Genomic DNA, 16,446 nt, shown 5'->3' with positions numbered 1-16,446 from the left:
TATCACCACATCTTTACAACATAGTAGAAGTGTTCATGTTCAGATATAGTACTGCACTTAACTGTGGCAAGTAAGTTTCATTGAGCTTTTCTTGGCTATTTCTACTGAAGGAAATTCCAAAACCATAGAGAAAATGGCTTTGTGGAGTTGAGGAACCAGATCTTGTTTTGCACAATATATGTGCATGTTTGGTTATTAATGTATTTTGTGTAGGATTTTGGATTGGGTATGGTGGTACTCCATAAAAGGCATAAAAACTAGTATGAAGCTGCCCACACTGATTGGCAATTCAGATTCCAGTTATTGCAAGGAGTTCAAATTTTATTTTGAATTTTTATAACAAAAACAGTACCAAAAGGTCTGTTAGGAGATCAACCTGCTAAACATGTCTTTCTGACTCCCAGGCTGGGTATTGAATTTTTAAAACTTTTTATTATATTTTACACACATCAATTTTATGATATTTTAAATGTTTTTTGTAGAAAGCAAAATTTCTTGGACTCTATGATTGGCAATGGGAAAATAATAAAGGAGAAGTCTATGTACTACATGATGGGCCTCCGTATGCAAATGGTAATGTTCATCTTGGCCATGCTGTTAATAAAGTGAGTAGAATTTATAGCCATTAAATAGTATCTTATGTGTAAGTTTTTTCCCTTTTATTTCAGGTAGTGTTTTATTGCTGAAGTTGTGCCTTTTTAGATAAAAAAAATGAGTTCATATTTATAGATTTTAAACAAGAATTTCATCATTTCTGTATTTAAAAGACAGTTTTTCCTTTTTGATTCCCAACAGTAATTGCAGTCTAATGTTTTCATTCCAATTTATCTTTAAAACTTTTTGTTTTCTGTGTATCTGTTTCCAATTAAATATTTAAGAATAAGCATGCATATTAAAAAGAAAATACTTTCTTTGCAGACTGTAAATTTAAACTTCTGTATAGAAAATTCAATGGTCTTTAAAGAAAGCTAGGTATTTTGGTATGTGATAATGAAATTGAGAATTTTTATATTTTTAGCAGAAATACAGTTTTTTACTGAGTATAATAAAACTTCTTTGTATATAAACTAAGATATACTGAGCAAAGCTGCTACAAATATCTTTCCCTTCAGAACTAAATGCCCCTTTAGTAATATAAAATGTACATTTTGTTAGATGGTCAAACATATCTCACAACCACAGTTAAAACTGGTAAATACAAACAGGCAATTACTTTTTGAAGGCACTTTCATTGTATTGTCAGGTGTAACTGACTAATTTCTATATTCAAACATTTTTTTAATTTTTTAGATAATGTATTTATTTTTACAGTGACTTTACACAGTTCCTTTGTACAAGTTTAGGAGAAAGCTATTACTCTCATATTATTAATTCAATGTTTCTTAAGGAAAAATAAAATCTCTTGAGCCTTTTCTATAATATGTTTCTTCCTTCAGATTTTGAAGGATATAACAGTAAGGTACAAAGTTATGAAGGGATTCCGAGTTCACTATGAACCTGGTTGGGATTGTCATGGTCTGCCTATAGAATTAAAAGCTTTGAAGTCTAGTCATAACAAGTCTCACAAACATTCACCTTTAGATATTAGGAAGACAGGTAGCTATTTTTTTATTAGCTTTCTTTTTAGTTCAAAGTTATCATTTTATCGTAGAGATATAGTTGCTGAAATATTAATCTGTTTTTTTAAAAAAAATACAAGAATGAATTTTCTTTTTATCTGTACAGAAAAAATAAAGTTTGGGAAGTATGTTATTAATTATGATAGTTTTCTCATCTACAAAGTTATTAAAAGCTTAATAATTCTTTTCAAATAAACCTCTGAAGCCATCTTTATTTTATATTTCTGTCAGTTCCAATAAAATTCCTTTCCATATATTTTTGGAATATTAATAATTCAGGACTGTAAAACAGATTTCTATATTTTCAGTGTCACAATTGTAACTAAAGTTTGATTTTTTCTAAAATTATCTAATATTTATTTGCAGCATAAAAAGTTTAAATATGAAGATCAGTGATGGAAACACAAACTGAGGCAGTTAACATTCTAAATTGTAACATATAAAATAACCTATCAGCCAATGTTTCTATTTAACTATCCTGTTTTAATCAGTTTACAATTCAAATTCAGTCTACACCCTGAGCCATCATACAGTAAAAAAACAAGCACCAACTTGCATCAAATAACTTTTGATTTAGACATCAATTTAATACATTTAAGAAATCATAAATATCAACAAGTGAAATATTCCACAATCCATAATATTCAAGATGCATATTATCCACCCTTAATATAAAAATTATTTTTCCAACAGTAGCCTAGAAAAGCCCTTTGCAATTCTAAAATTTAAATCGCATCATTTCTAGATCCTCTGGTTTCCTATTAAAACAGTACAAATATTGGATTCTTATCTCATACCTGAGATTTTGGAAACCAGGTATCATTCTTCTTCTTGTTGGTTTTTGTGGTATTTTATGTGCAGCTCAGCATTTTCTGTTAGTCAGACCAAAAGCTGTTGTATATATTGTACTCTAAATGTGATTGTCTTCACAATATTCATGTCAACAGAGTAACGTAAATTTTCCTGATTATCATACTAGTCTGTTTTTTTTATTTTAGTATTTTAAAGAAAAGGGTTGAAATAAAAGCAGTTACATGTGCTGAGAAATTCTAAACACACAAATTTAGAGGAAATTCAGCTATTTTATTCATATTTTATTATTTTAGGGCTGTAAAACTTGTATAAGATATTTGCTTTCATGACATGAGATGTTGTCACCGTTTATATGCATACTGTATTGTCATTAGTCATTACTATTCCACATTTACTGTACATTTAAGTTTTTCACTCAAGAAAAATGAAGTACATAATGCTAATGAAACAAAGACAGTAATACATTTTGTTGATTTATCTGTACTTTGTAAATTAATTGAATTTAAGTTGTTTTTGTCTTAAGTTTAACAGTGGCATTTACTTACTTCAGTATATGTTATTTTGGTTCAGCAAGAAAATAATTCTTACTTAACAGCTCGTGAATATGCAAGACATGCACAAGAAATTCAGAGAAATTCATTTAAGCGGTGGGGACTGCTGGCAAATTGGAATAATGTTTATACAACATATAGTCCATCATATGTAGCAAAGCAGTTACAGTTCTTTTATAGTCTTTATGAAAAGGTACGTCCATTACTAGTACATATATTGAATGTAATATTACGTTATATATGAATTTCTGAGTACTTTTTTTCTCTCTTAGCAGTATGCAACATCATCTGGCTCTTAACAAGAAATATCCTTAAATAGCTATAAATAATGAAAAACTATTTTTGGTTTCAGTTTAAGCCTATTTTTTATCAAAAGTTTCCTTTCTGCAAGTCAAGTACTTTGGCAAATAACTGTACAGGTACATATACATGATTTGTGAAGTACAATACAAATATATAGGAAAATTATAATTGTTGCAGCATGTACAAATCTTTAAAACAAATAAATTTTAATATTTCTGAAACTATACCTTTTACAGTCTGCTGTGACTATAATAACTTTATCTGTTTATAGTGTCTTGTATGAATTTAATTTACTTTCTCATCTATGGTTGATTGTGCTAAACATTTTTCACATTTGCAGTTGGTGAATATTATTTTAGTTTTATATATATATATACATATTTTAGTTGATAAATGATTATGTATGACTACATATTTAATTTATATTTTTCTTTACTATCATTACTTTCTTTTAAGTTAACATTGTATTGTAGTTGTAACAACAACTACTTCAGTAGCAGTAGATATCAGTAAAGTGTGGGATGTAGTGTGTTGAGTAGATGTTCCTTTTTATGCTTAGTTTTATTGAGGTGATGTAAGCCAGTTAATTTAACTCTGGCATCCAACAAATTTCATCTTCTTTCAAGAGCATAAGTGCAACATAGAATTAAAAACAATATAGAAACTGAACTTGTTTTTTTTTTCCATTTGGTTGTTTTCAAATACTTCAGGGTTGAAATTTATTTCATTTTAAACATAAACATTATAAAAATCACAACTATCGATTTTAGTTTGATTTCAGTTCACTTGGAACAAAAACATTTTTATTTGTACATTTCCTGAATTTATAGCACTTGTAACCTCTTGGAGGAAAGTCAAAATAATTTTTAACACAATATTACCAATTTGAACCTTGTGATTTGAATACAAGTTTCTTTTTTCTGTTGTAGTCAATTACTGTTACTTAACCTTAGTTGTCATGGCATTATGTAATTATTTACCTATCAGCTTTAAGAAGCTATAGGTTGGGGATCTAAACATGTAATGAAAGCTCTTGTTTTGTTCTTTTCTACTGAGTAATCTAGTATGGCTTCTAGTTCAGTGGACATTTGCATGGGGATTGTAACAACATGATAACAGCTTAACGTGATAAATATTTTTACTGGGAAAAACTTTGTTTATGAACACCTTATGCTACATTTGTATTGCTAGTTTTATGTATAAAGGTAATGAAAAGTTTGCTTTACAATTTTATACTTTATTATAATTATGATGTTGCAGTATCATAGGGAACATTTTTCATTTAACAAGGCTAGGTAGTCTTAGTTATATAATTTTGCACTTGAACAAGTAAAGTTTCATTTCACTGACAAGTCTGTTCCTTGTTAGGCTTATGTTTACAGTAGGATTTATCAGCTAAGTAACTACTTGAATGAGCAAAGAAAATCACTGAAAAGAAAAGTAAACAAATGTTTATAAATGAATGTAAAATGGGCTTAAAGTTAACACACACATTAAACAGAACTTCCTGATTAGCAATTAATATAGAAGTTGACTTGCATTTAATTTAATAAAGATAATTTTTAATATATGCTAGTGATCATAAACACAGTAAAACTGCATGCAGGGTTTTTCAGTTCAAAACTAAAATAAAAATTACAGTTTTATAAAATAAATTATTTATTGGAAATTTTTACAGTAATGTAGGGAGACATAAAAATAAAGAACTGAAGTTTGTAGCAAAGGTGAGCATTTTTAATGGTGCATTGAAAACATATTACAATAAAATCTTCTCAGATTTTCAAAGCTGAAAATGTACACAAGTATCATATATAAATATATTTCATTTTCCACAAGTTACACACTGTACAGAAAGTGTTAATCATTTTGATAATTTTTTGTAAAACCTTGTGAGTTCTTAATGTATGTAGTTCACAGTTAGTGATTGTTAATATTTTGTTCATCACCTCCATAGAGTCTGAAAAAAATACAGTTTGATGTGGTATGGTTGGTTTACTGTTAACTTCTCTACTTGTAGCAATAGATTATTGAAAATTAGGCATTATATGCACACACATGTGCAACTTATAAAATTGGAGGTGTGATAGGATCTAGGGTACCACTTGGACATAAACAAAAGTAGAATATATGTAAGCACATTGATCAAATAATACCTGAAGATACCTTAATTTCAGATTGTATTGGGTAAATTATACAATCATCATATGTTAACATATTTTTAAAGTTAAAAGAAATATTCTAAACATCTTTGGGTAAAAGCAAAAAGTAAAATCTGAAACAAGTGTTAGAGATCATGACCATATTTTTTCATCTTTCTTTTTCATGTCATTTATGAGTTATTTTTATCCCAATATATGTGAGTGTGGTGAGAATGTATTGTTCATGTAAATCAGGAAAGAGTACTATCTCTGTCATTATAAGAGCTTGCTTTGATTGTCAGCAGAATATAGTATATATAGCAATGGAATGAAGTATATCAGTAGAACAAAATCCATGTGTGGTTTCTTGAATAATTTAAACTTTGATCCCAATAGAATAGGAAATAAATTCATGATGATTGTCAGTGGAAATGAATGGTTTAAATTGGGACTTATACCCATTTTTGTTGCATTTTTACTTGAAAATTATTTTTTAATAATGAAAGTATATGATAGATTATGGTTATTGTTTAAGGTCACAAAGAAAATTTATTAGCATAAAAAGTTAGTGATGAAGTCTCGTATCAGGTAAATTTGTCACATTACTTTACTGGCACAGCCTCTTATAAAGTCATGTTTGTTAATGTATTTCACCTGCACTTGACTTTAGCATCCTTGACCCAATTACTGTGTAATGTTTCTATAAAAAGGTTTAACTTTGAAGATACTTTTTGTTTATAAACTATAAGCTTTTTATTGATTTGTGTCATGTTTGTCAGGTAGTATATATTTAAATAGAAAAATGAATTTAACCACTAGTATAAGAATTATTATAATAATGAATAGAATCATGTAGAACCACAGATAAAATAATTGCTATAATACATAAATTAAAACTAAACAAAAGAACCTACACCATAACTTAGATGAAAATTTGTAAGTTCATTTTAACCTGTGAGAAATGCTGTGTAGAGACCCCAAATCCAAAGTATAAAGAATAGTAGTGTAAGTATACACTATGTAGCTGTTTAATTTTTCTTTCTTCTCAATTTGTTTTTTTTTACTTTTCTATTTTAACTTTTATTTTAAAGTAACTGTTCACTTTCACAATGTGCACTCACACACTCATTTTAATTTTTTCTGAAATATTCTGAATGTATCATGTTTATTTATCAATGAAAGGGACTTGTGTTTCAAGACTATAAACCTGTCTTTTGGTCTCCTAGTAATTGGTAAGTTTGTTTGGTAGTATCAGTTAAAACTAGTTTTTAAAGAAATACTTGTTTGAAATTAGGTTTCCTATAAATTAAAGAATAACTTTAAAATGGTTAAAGTAACAAGAAAATGAATAATTTACAATGGTTAAGTAGGAACAAAATAAAACATCTCTCGTTTTTAAAGTACAAAATAAAGGAAACAACTAAAAAATGAACCATCTCTAATGCTTGAAATATTAAAAAAATGAATCATTGATAATGCTTAAAATAGTAATAAATGTTGGATTTATTATTTAATATTCACTAAAATTAAAACAGTACTTGAAATGAAAAATATCAGTACAAAAAGTTATAAAAGAAAAATAATAATTTGTTTAGCATATAATTTTATTTCTTTTTTTCATTTTTTTTTCTAAGTAGGATGTTATGAACTGAAAGTTGAACAAAATGATTTAAAATTCCTTACTGGCACATTTTATTTTGTGAAAAGTATCTTTTTTCTATTTATTTTAATAATAATATTTTTTATGCTAATAGGGAATATATCACATGTTATTTCTTCACTTAAAATAGTCTGACATGCAAAAAATTGTTAGTGATCTGTATAAAACATATTGGAATGTTTTTTTCTAAAAACAATAATTTGAAAATTAGCTAAGACTTAAGATGTGTAGTTGTTTTGAATTTCTTTTTCATAAACCTGTACAATTAACTTTTTTTTTGTGAACCTAAAATTGCAGCACAGCTTTAGCAGAAGCTGAGCTCGAGTACAATCAAGAACATGTGAGGTAAGCTAAAACAACTATTTGATGTGCTTAACTCTCAGGATTTTTACCAGAAGGCATACTGTAGTGCATATGGTATGTTAAGTGAACTTTGTGTAAAAGGTAGAGATGAGTTAATTAAATGTGCCTGAAAATATTTTCCTCATTAGATATCTTTTGGGAATATTGTTTGTTTGTAAATAAAACTTTGAATGTGAACTATATATTTCTCACATTTAGTGATAAACATTCAGTTATTTTAGAAAACAAAAAATTGAAAAGTTTCTTTCTTTAATTTAGGAATGTAAAATAAATGTATCAAAACTAAAGATGTTCTTATACTCATCTGCACAAGAGAATGTTTTAAACCTAAACATGTTTTTAAACTCATCTGCTTGAGAGAATGTTTTTATTACTATTACTTTTATTCTCTAGTCCTTCTGTGTATGTGAAATTTGAGCTGAAAAAGATCCCTGAATCTGTCAAATTCTCCGTGGGTGAGTGTTATTAATGTTAGAAATAATAAGAATTGATGGTGGTTTTAAGAAATCTGTTTTTGGGTCTGTTCTTATTAGACTTGTGTAACTTCAAATTAATGTATGGTATATGTTGTTGTAATTTATTTATTTGGACACATGGATCTGCATAATTTTTTTTTTCCCTTGATAGAAATAAAGTACGTATGTTGTAACTTTTTATATCATATCACAAGACTTGTGTGTGATATTTTGATTGGAGGTTTTTGTTCTAAGTGAGAGATGATACACTAGCTATGTGATGAAGTTGTTCTACATGTGAGATAAAATGTTAGTTATGTGCTACTATTGTTTTAGCTTCTGTTTATAAATCTTTCCAAGCTAATTGTTTACCTACATATTGTGTAATGTGAGATATTGTGAATTACAAATAGCAGTAATAACATTTATTATGGGGTAGTTTTGATTTTATATGAAGACAGTTCTGAATTATGAAATTAGTTTGTGTTTGTAAGATAAACCATGGTTGTCATTTGTAACATTGCTGATATTGTATCAGAATAATTGTTATTAATACAATGTAGAAATAATTTGCAAATAAAAACTTGTGTTAGGTTGCAGTTGTTATACTTTTAGTGTTCAAAGGGAGAGAATACATTTACAAAGTGGGTTAATTAGCTTTTTGTTGTTTTTATTAATAGTAATTATTTACATGTTTTATAGATGTTAAACTTAGAAATTGTTTTTTACTTGAGCTAGGTATTCATACACCAGTTTATGCCCTTGTATGGACGACAACACCGTGGACTTTGCCAGCTAATGTGGCAATCTGTTATTCTAGTTATCAGCAGTAAGTTTGCATGTTGTGTGTTTTTTACCAGAAATCTGCCTTGCACTTCTTCGAAATTATGTACGAGTCTTTTTAATTTAGATTTTATACAGGTGTACATGTTTAAATTTTTGGGTTGGGTATAGAATGGACGTGTTTTGATATATATAATATCAGAGTTGCAGCTAGGATGATCATTTATCTGAGGTCCAAATAACAACAAGCTTGTAGTGTTAGCTTTGCACATTGCATACCTGTTTCTTGTATAGATGAAAGTATTTCTTATATTAATATCATAAAATCTTCTTTCCAAATGTGAGGTAGATTTTTTAGCCTTTTGAAAAAATTCAATCCATGAAGTGTGTTCATTATATTCACTTTGAAATGCTGATGGACATTGAGTAAATCCAACCAGCCAAATGCTCAATCTTCTCAGTAAGTAGAAACTATGCTGACATAAACATGATGGTCAGAATCAGTTTTAAAGCAGTGATAATACTCAGGAAATATATTTGGGTTGGCTTCATGAATAATTTCATTTAGAAGGACAATATGATTTTTGTCTTTTCACCTTTTTATTTTAGATTAAAAACAATTACATAGAAAAACAAGATTACCCTTATACCATGATAACACATTCTTAGCAGTGGCATTAAACTTGTGTAAATTGGCAGGGACTAAGTATATTCCAAGAGAGCTATGTTTTGGAGAGAATTGACAAGCCATTTGAACTATTAAATTATCAAAAATGGGTAATAAGCAATGAGGAGAGGGTATTCTCCAACTGATGAGGAAATTATATTTTAAGTGTAAGCATGTTTTTGTTGTCTTTTAATTTTATTTCACATTTTACCTTGATCAATTCAGCCAGAAAAACAACTCTCTGATACTTTCTTGCCACTTTTTGTAAAGTGCCTCTCTTGTAAGGTGTGCATCAGAATATTCTTTATGAATGTCAGTGGATCCTCTTTGGAGAGCCCTAGACAATGGCTGTGTGAAAGCAAGCACATTTTGAACCACAACTGCTGTAATTATTGTGTCAAAAGACTCCATTTAAAGTCTTGAACATACTAGGGCTGAATTATCACTAATGGTTTGAACCAACATGTCAGTCAGTGTTTTATACACCACATTAAAGCACTGACACTGTTTAACTTCTATGTTAATATTGTCTGTATTTCATTGGCAATTAACTGACAATTTCTACCTTGCTTCAGCAGATCACAGTTGAGGCATTCATTTCAAGCAAGAATATCTTTTTTGTTCTTTGTCACTTCTTGCCTCAGAATTATTTTTGAAGTAATATTCTCCTTTGCTTGATGATGATAAAAATACTAAATTCACCAGCAGTAAGAACAATGTTTCTCACAAGAGGGACATCACTAAAGATATATATATATATATATATCAATGGGGAATATATTGCTTCAAGGGAGGCTTCCCTGATTTACTTTGAACCTCAGCAACACAGCTGCTTACCACAATAGCAATTATTAACTTTGAAAGATTGAGTTTCCACACCTGCAGTTTGGTTATTTTTGCATCTAAAATACTTGTGGCATCAAGTTTTTCAAAACCTGAACAATTTTCACAAACTTCTTCTTTGCCACATTTAAAAATAACAGAGGATACAAAGACTCAACTGCTCAACTCCTCTTGCATCCATGCTAACACAGTGAAAAAATTCTGCATCTTCAACTTCTAGAGGTGTTCTCTAACTTCCTTTTCACAGCAGGCAGTGAGCTCGTTTTGAATTTATAGAAGTAGTTAATGTGTATGCAATTGTGCAGTATAATCTTGTAACTTTTTTCTTTGGGCAAAATTTATTTTTGCTCACTATTTAATGATGTAAATAAAGTTGCAATTCTCTCCATCTTTAGTTCAGTTTCTCTAAAAATTGTATTTCTATATCCTAGTACAAAGATTTTGGTGGCTTAAACCATTATTTCTCCACTTGTCTTCACCTTTGGTGAATAGACACTGTTAATATGTGTGAGTTAACTCTTCCATGATATGCCTGAGATAACTTGGACATCCTTCATGTTTTAAAATATAGTTGCTCTAGTTAATTGGGTTAGATCCTCTCTTGGGATATTTTTGATTATTTACACATTATTATCATTTCTCTCTATATATATATTTATATATATACATATTGGTATGTGTCTTTCTCTTTGTGGGTCTGTTTGTCATGCAGAACCAAATTTTTGAAACCCTAAACTCAGAGTATGGATATAACTTTGTGCAGGAAGTAACATGGGCTAACTGACCATGGCCTCAGGAACCATTTTGAGGCCAAAGTAACCTATGTAGCAATTTTTGGCAAACAGGATAACCAATTCATTTCAAATTAAATAGAGTGAAGGTTTTGGGTAATATGTGATCAAGAGGGCTGTTATTAGGTTTCTTCTCTGTGTAAGGACTTTTCATAATTCTATCCATGATCAATTTATATTAAATTGATTTAAAAATTTTATGGAGCCTTCATTTGTTCTTTTTCCTTCGCTGTCTCTTTCTTTTACACATAGCATCTCATATCTTCAAATATTGGACTTCAAGTAAACAATAAGCACAAAATGATGCATTGTCAAAGATTTAATGCTACAGCCACCTGTACATGTTCTCCCAATCTTTGATGCACTTTAGCTTTTTAATATCTATCCCATCTTGATTTTTTATACTGTTTAATTCTTCTACTATGGGTGGGTAGATTCCACTCAGCCCATATTACCCAAAGTAACCATGAAGTAGTTTTAAACATGTATCCTTCATGACATTTTGCAAATTATCAGTAAACATTACAAGGCATTCTTACATAAAGTATGAGATTTTTTAATTAAGTACTAATATTTTTTAAATTAACTACTTGCATTTATTTTTTATTTTCAAATGTTGATTATCCAACATGCAAAGTAATTTTCATTTGAATATTAAAATTACTGCTATAATCAGAAGATTATCATATTTCACATGTGAAATCTCTATAACCTCCAGTTTGTCAAACGTTTTTTAGAAAACATTTGGTATTTTATCTATAATTTTTACAATTTTCTCTATATGGGTTGGACCAATTCAACTGACCTCATAACCATCATAAAAGAATAGGAAATAGATATAAATTACACTTTTTTGCTCCAGAATTAATACAGATTATAACATGAAATCACAAATGTTGAACTTAAATAGTTTAAATCATATAATATTATACATAAATAGAAACATTTTTTTACTTTATCAACCTTTCAACAGTGTCAGACTAACATCACGGAACATGCACTCGTGTTACCTTATCCAATAATATAAAACTGTTGTTCACAAAAGGACCTGTCTTAATTGTGTTCTAGTGAATCAGTACTTTGTAAAATATAGTCACATTTTGATCTAATATATTACATATGTATATACATTATTACTATTTACAAATAATTCTTAAATTTCCAGTTTTTTTTATAAACATAGAATAGTGAATAAAGAAGTCTAATAAACAATAATTTCTTCTAGTTACAAACTTTATACTTATTTGCTGCTAGTTGTAAGTTGTTAAGCCTTTCCAAATTTTGGACTTGGAGCATATAACACAAAATAAATTTTTTAGGTTTCATATATGCATTTTAAAATCACAAAAGTTATAAATTAATATATCATTAACACACAATTCCACTATATTTTATCAGGTCTAGTAACTAAGCTGTATTTGCATCTAATGGAATCTGTCGTGTAAAGAAAAGGTTTCCCCATGTAAGTACTTCACAGAGGTAAAAAAAACGGGAATATTTCAAGCTTTCAGTTAGTTATTTACACCTCTTAGACAGAAGTAGATGTACATAAGCAAGTATTTCCAGAAATGGAAAGAGGTGGGGCAACTGTGTTTGATTCAGTAAATGTAGCAAAATTTCAGCAAGTAGAAAAGGAATAAAGCTCTTATTTTATATTCTAGCTTCCCAATATCAGTAATTTGAGTTAGAATAATTTGTAAGAAACTATAGAAGTTGTACTTAGACATCACAGAAATCTAATCTGAACCAGTGCTGTATTCGGTACATCATGTGGCACAGAAAAGTGATTTTAGAAATTGTATTTTTATATTTGTTTTTAAATCAAGAAATTAACTAATGTATAATACTAAAATTTGAATTTGAAATACAAGTTTATACCAAATTTATTGACAAGTGGGCATAAAATAGTAGTTCAATGAAATTTTGAATGTAAATTTATACGTAAGTGTGATGATATGGTCTTTGACCCATGACCATATGAAGACCCATCTCGGGATGGTTAACTTTATTTTGAGTTCACTGTCCAAACCAGTACCAATGGCTGATGTGTTTTTTTTCTCTCACAAAACAAATGATCGGTGGGGTGTACTTTCTTGTACACTGGGCCCGGCATGGCCAAGCGTGTTAAGGCATGTGACTTGTAATCTGAGGGTCATGGGTTTGCATCCCCATCGCGCCAAACATGCTCGCCCTTTCAGCTGTGGGGGCATTATAATGTGATGGTCAGTCCCACTATTTGTTGGTAAAAAGTAGCCCAAGAGTTGATGGTGGGTGGTGATGACTAGCTGCCTTCCATCTAGTCTTCCACTGCTAAATTAGGGACGGCTAGCACAGATAGCCCTTGAGTAGCTTTGTGCGAAATTCAAAACAAACAAACAATTCTTGTACACTGATTAGTAATTGCTTTTGTATTGAGACTGTTTTGTTACTAGTCTGAGTGCAAGATGATTTAATGTTATGATTAAAAAACACTATTCTTCATTCCAAAAATCTCAAATATTATTTGTATAATTGCTAAAACCTCCTAAATACATTTCAGACGTTTTTTTTTTCAGTAAGATTTTATTTTTGTTATTTTCTAAACCCTAACTATGTGGGGTCTGTCATTTGAACAACCTTGTAACCATCATAAAATAATTATGAAATAAATATAAGTTATGCTTTTTTGTGCTAAAATATCTACATATTATAAGACTAAAATATAAATGTTTAATCTAAGTAATTTAAGTCTCATAATGCTATTTATTTATTAATTTTTATTATATTGACCTTTCAGTCATGCCTAACTAACATTACGTAACTTGCGTTGATGTGGTGCACATACACTCATGCTATGTATTCAATTATATAAAACTGACCTTCAGTCTTCCCTATCTTGGCTGTGTTTTAGTGGACTAGTATTTTGTAATATACAGTCACATTTCGGTTATTATACATTATATATGTATATAGATTATTGCTACATAGAAATAAATTTTTAAATTTAATTTTCTTAAAATACAGAACAATGAATAAAGAAGTAAAGAAAACAATTATCTTTTCTAACTATGATATTTGGACTTGGTTTCTGCTGGACAAAGGTTTCTAAACCATTTAAAATTTCACATGTGGAGGATATCAAACAAAATTGTTTTTAGGTTTTATATATACAGCTGAATAACAAAAAAAATCATAAATAACTATACTGATACCATAGAATTATATTATAACCTACCAAGCTTAGTAACTAAGATGTATTTAGTTTTACTTTAAAAATACAAACTTGAGCAGACTAAATACACAACTTACCTTCATGAAATCTCAGTTCTGAAGACTGTGGTAGCCTTTTCACAGGTTAAAACGGCTGAGAAAACCACTCAGAGGACATTTTAAGCTGTCGATTGGTTATTCACACAATTTATATTGAATTACTTGTATGTAAGGGACCATTTCCAAGAATAGAAGATGTGAATGGGACTACTGCATTTGATTCAATATGTAAGCCATACCTCAACAAAATAAAAAGAAATGAGGTTCTTATTTTATATTCGAGTTTGTTAGTATTGGTAATCTGAGTTTCTAATTTGTATGAAACTGTAAACTTAGTATATTGACATCACAAACATCTAAATTTAAATATTGCTGCATTCAACATACTATGTAACTCACTAAAAATCTATATTTAGGTGTTATTTTAATATTTACTTTTAAATTAAGAAATTAACTCATATAATATTAAAGTTTGAATTACAATTTACAATTTGATTCCAAACTTGTTAACATAAATTCGTAAAATAGTAGGTCAATAGAATTTTGAATGCAAGTCAACAAATGTGATGACATGGCCTTTGACCTTTGACTCATCATGAAAGGGTTAATAATTGCTAATAATAATAAATGGTAGTACAATTTTATTTGTTTTTTTAAATGCTCAGTCAAAATGTTAAACAGTTGAATACTTATATTATTTAAAACATTTAGAAGTAAATGCAATAATATATTATTCTCTCTATGTTATATTTTAACTTTGCATTTTTTTATTGTTTTCCTTTTATTCAAGATTGATGGGCATATTGCTAACAGTACTGGACACTGACTAGTGGGTTCTGGTTCAGTGAGAGATCGACTGTGTAATTTTGTTACACTTTGGCATTCTTTCACTACAGGTCCATGGGTTAGGGTTTTCTCAGAGGGATATATCCTACTATTTTTTTCCCCACGTCTTTTGTCTCGGGTAACTTTTTCCTTCCCTATGACTTAGAATCCTACCACCAGTTAGCATTTGTTCAAGGAGGCAGTATATGATTTTCTGTCTCAACAGGCCATTGCACCTGTTCTTCATTATTCTTTTTGGCTATTTGTTGTCCTCATGACAAAGTAGAGAGCTCTTATTACCATTCTTCCTACCCTTGTCAGTGATTGGCATTTGTGGTTAAACACAACTTACATGCTAGCAAGTTTCTTAATTTCTCCTCCTTGTCTGGATTCACACATTTCAAGGACACATTCCTTTGGGGATAGGTGGCATGGGTTGATCAACAGGAAGAATTAGGATTTTTGTCTATGGCTAAGAGGTCTTATCACATTAACTAACATTCTGGAGCTTCTCACTGTACATTATGCTTTGGTTCATTTTTTCTATCTGGCTAGAAATCATCCAGTAGTGATCTATTCTGACTCTTCAGTGGTTGTTTATCTCAATCATCAAGGTAGCATCCATTCTTGATCCATCTGTATTCATAAGTTGGATCTTCTTTTTGGGCCCATATGCTTGATGTTCAGAACATTGCATATTACATTCTGGGTGCTCTCTCACTTGTGGATCATGTTCCTGTCCAGACAAAGTATATCTTACAGAGTGGTCTTTTTCTCCTTTTGTTTTTCAGTGACATTAACTTCAGTGGGGTACATTGAGACTTTTGCTGTGTCTCTTATCCACAAATTGCCTTAGCTTAGTCTCCTGACCCTTGTCTTCTCACTCTGGTTATTGATGTTTTCAACCAAGATAGACCAACACATTTGTCTATCTTCCCATTCTACTAATTCTTCATCCAGGTGATTTCGATCATTCTTGACACTCTATGTTCAATCTCTCTGTTAGCTTCTACCAGGTCATTTCAGCTATGGTTTCCATGGCTTCTCCAGATTCATCTTCCTCCTCTGTTACCTCTTCCTTAAACTCCATCCCTCCTTTGCTACCCTCAGTTATTGGTGTTACACCCAGTCTTTCCTGTCATCCACCTTCATGCTTGGTTTTCTTCTGGTCATTCACTGGGAAATTCAACTTTTCCTGGTGGTTTTATTTGCCCTTTCTCATGGAAATTTCTCCACACAAATGGAACATTTTCTGTTTTTAGTTTCCAAATGCAGAGTTTTCCCCTGACCAGTTTACTGCTCTTCATTTTGCAGGTTTCATCACTTGGTTTTTGGATTGGGGGTTTTTTGTCTCCTTGATCTTGGATTTTTGGGCAACCTTGCCCT

General features: G+C 29.9%; 1 protein-coding gene across 8 annotated transcripts in view; it reads left to right on the top strand.

The window, feature by feature from the left end:
• IleRS-m (Isoleucyl-tRNA synthetase, mitochondrial) overlaps positions 1–16,446 on the top strand; it is a 51,765-nt gene that overhangs the window by 1,296 nt on the left and 34,023 nt on the right. For 7 of the 8 annotated variants that reach the window (XR_013014301.1, XR_013014299.1, XR_013014300.1 and 4 more), the window contains exons 2-8: positions 483–605; positions 1,437–1,596; positions 3,028–3,176; positions 6,607–6,656; positions 7,382–7,429; positions 7,841–7,902; positions 8,641–8,731. Coding sequence is in view for 4 of the 8 variants with exons in the window: in XM_076456639.1 (XP_076312754.1) it covers positions 483–605; positions 1,437–1,596; positions 3,028–3,176; positions 6,607–6,656; positions 7,382–7,429; positions 7,841–7,902; positions 8,641–8,731 (683 nt within the window). In the remaining 4 variants the exon portion in view is untranslated. Of the gene's footprint in view, positions 1–482; positions 606–1,436; positions 1,597–3,027; positions 3,177–6,606; positions 6,657–7,381; positions 7,430–7,840; positions 7,903–8,640; positions 8,732–16,446 lie in introns of those variants that run through there. The other variant, XM_076456641.1, reaches the window with a different exon arrangement.

Source organism: Tachypleus tridentatus, chromosome 9 (assembly GCF_004210375.1).
Source record: "Tachypleus tridentatus isolate NWPU-2018 chromosome 9, ASM421037v1, whole genome shotgun sequence".
NCBI lineage: Eukaryota > Metazoa > Arthropoda > Merostomata > Xiphosura > Limulidae > Tachypleus > Tachypleus tridentatus.
Note: the sequence above shows the minus strand (reverse complement) of the source record. Positions and strands in the feature narration are given on the sequence as shown.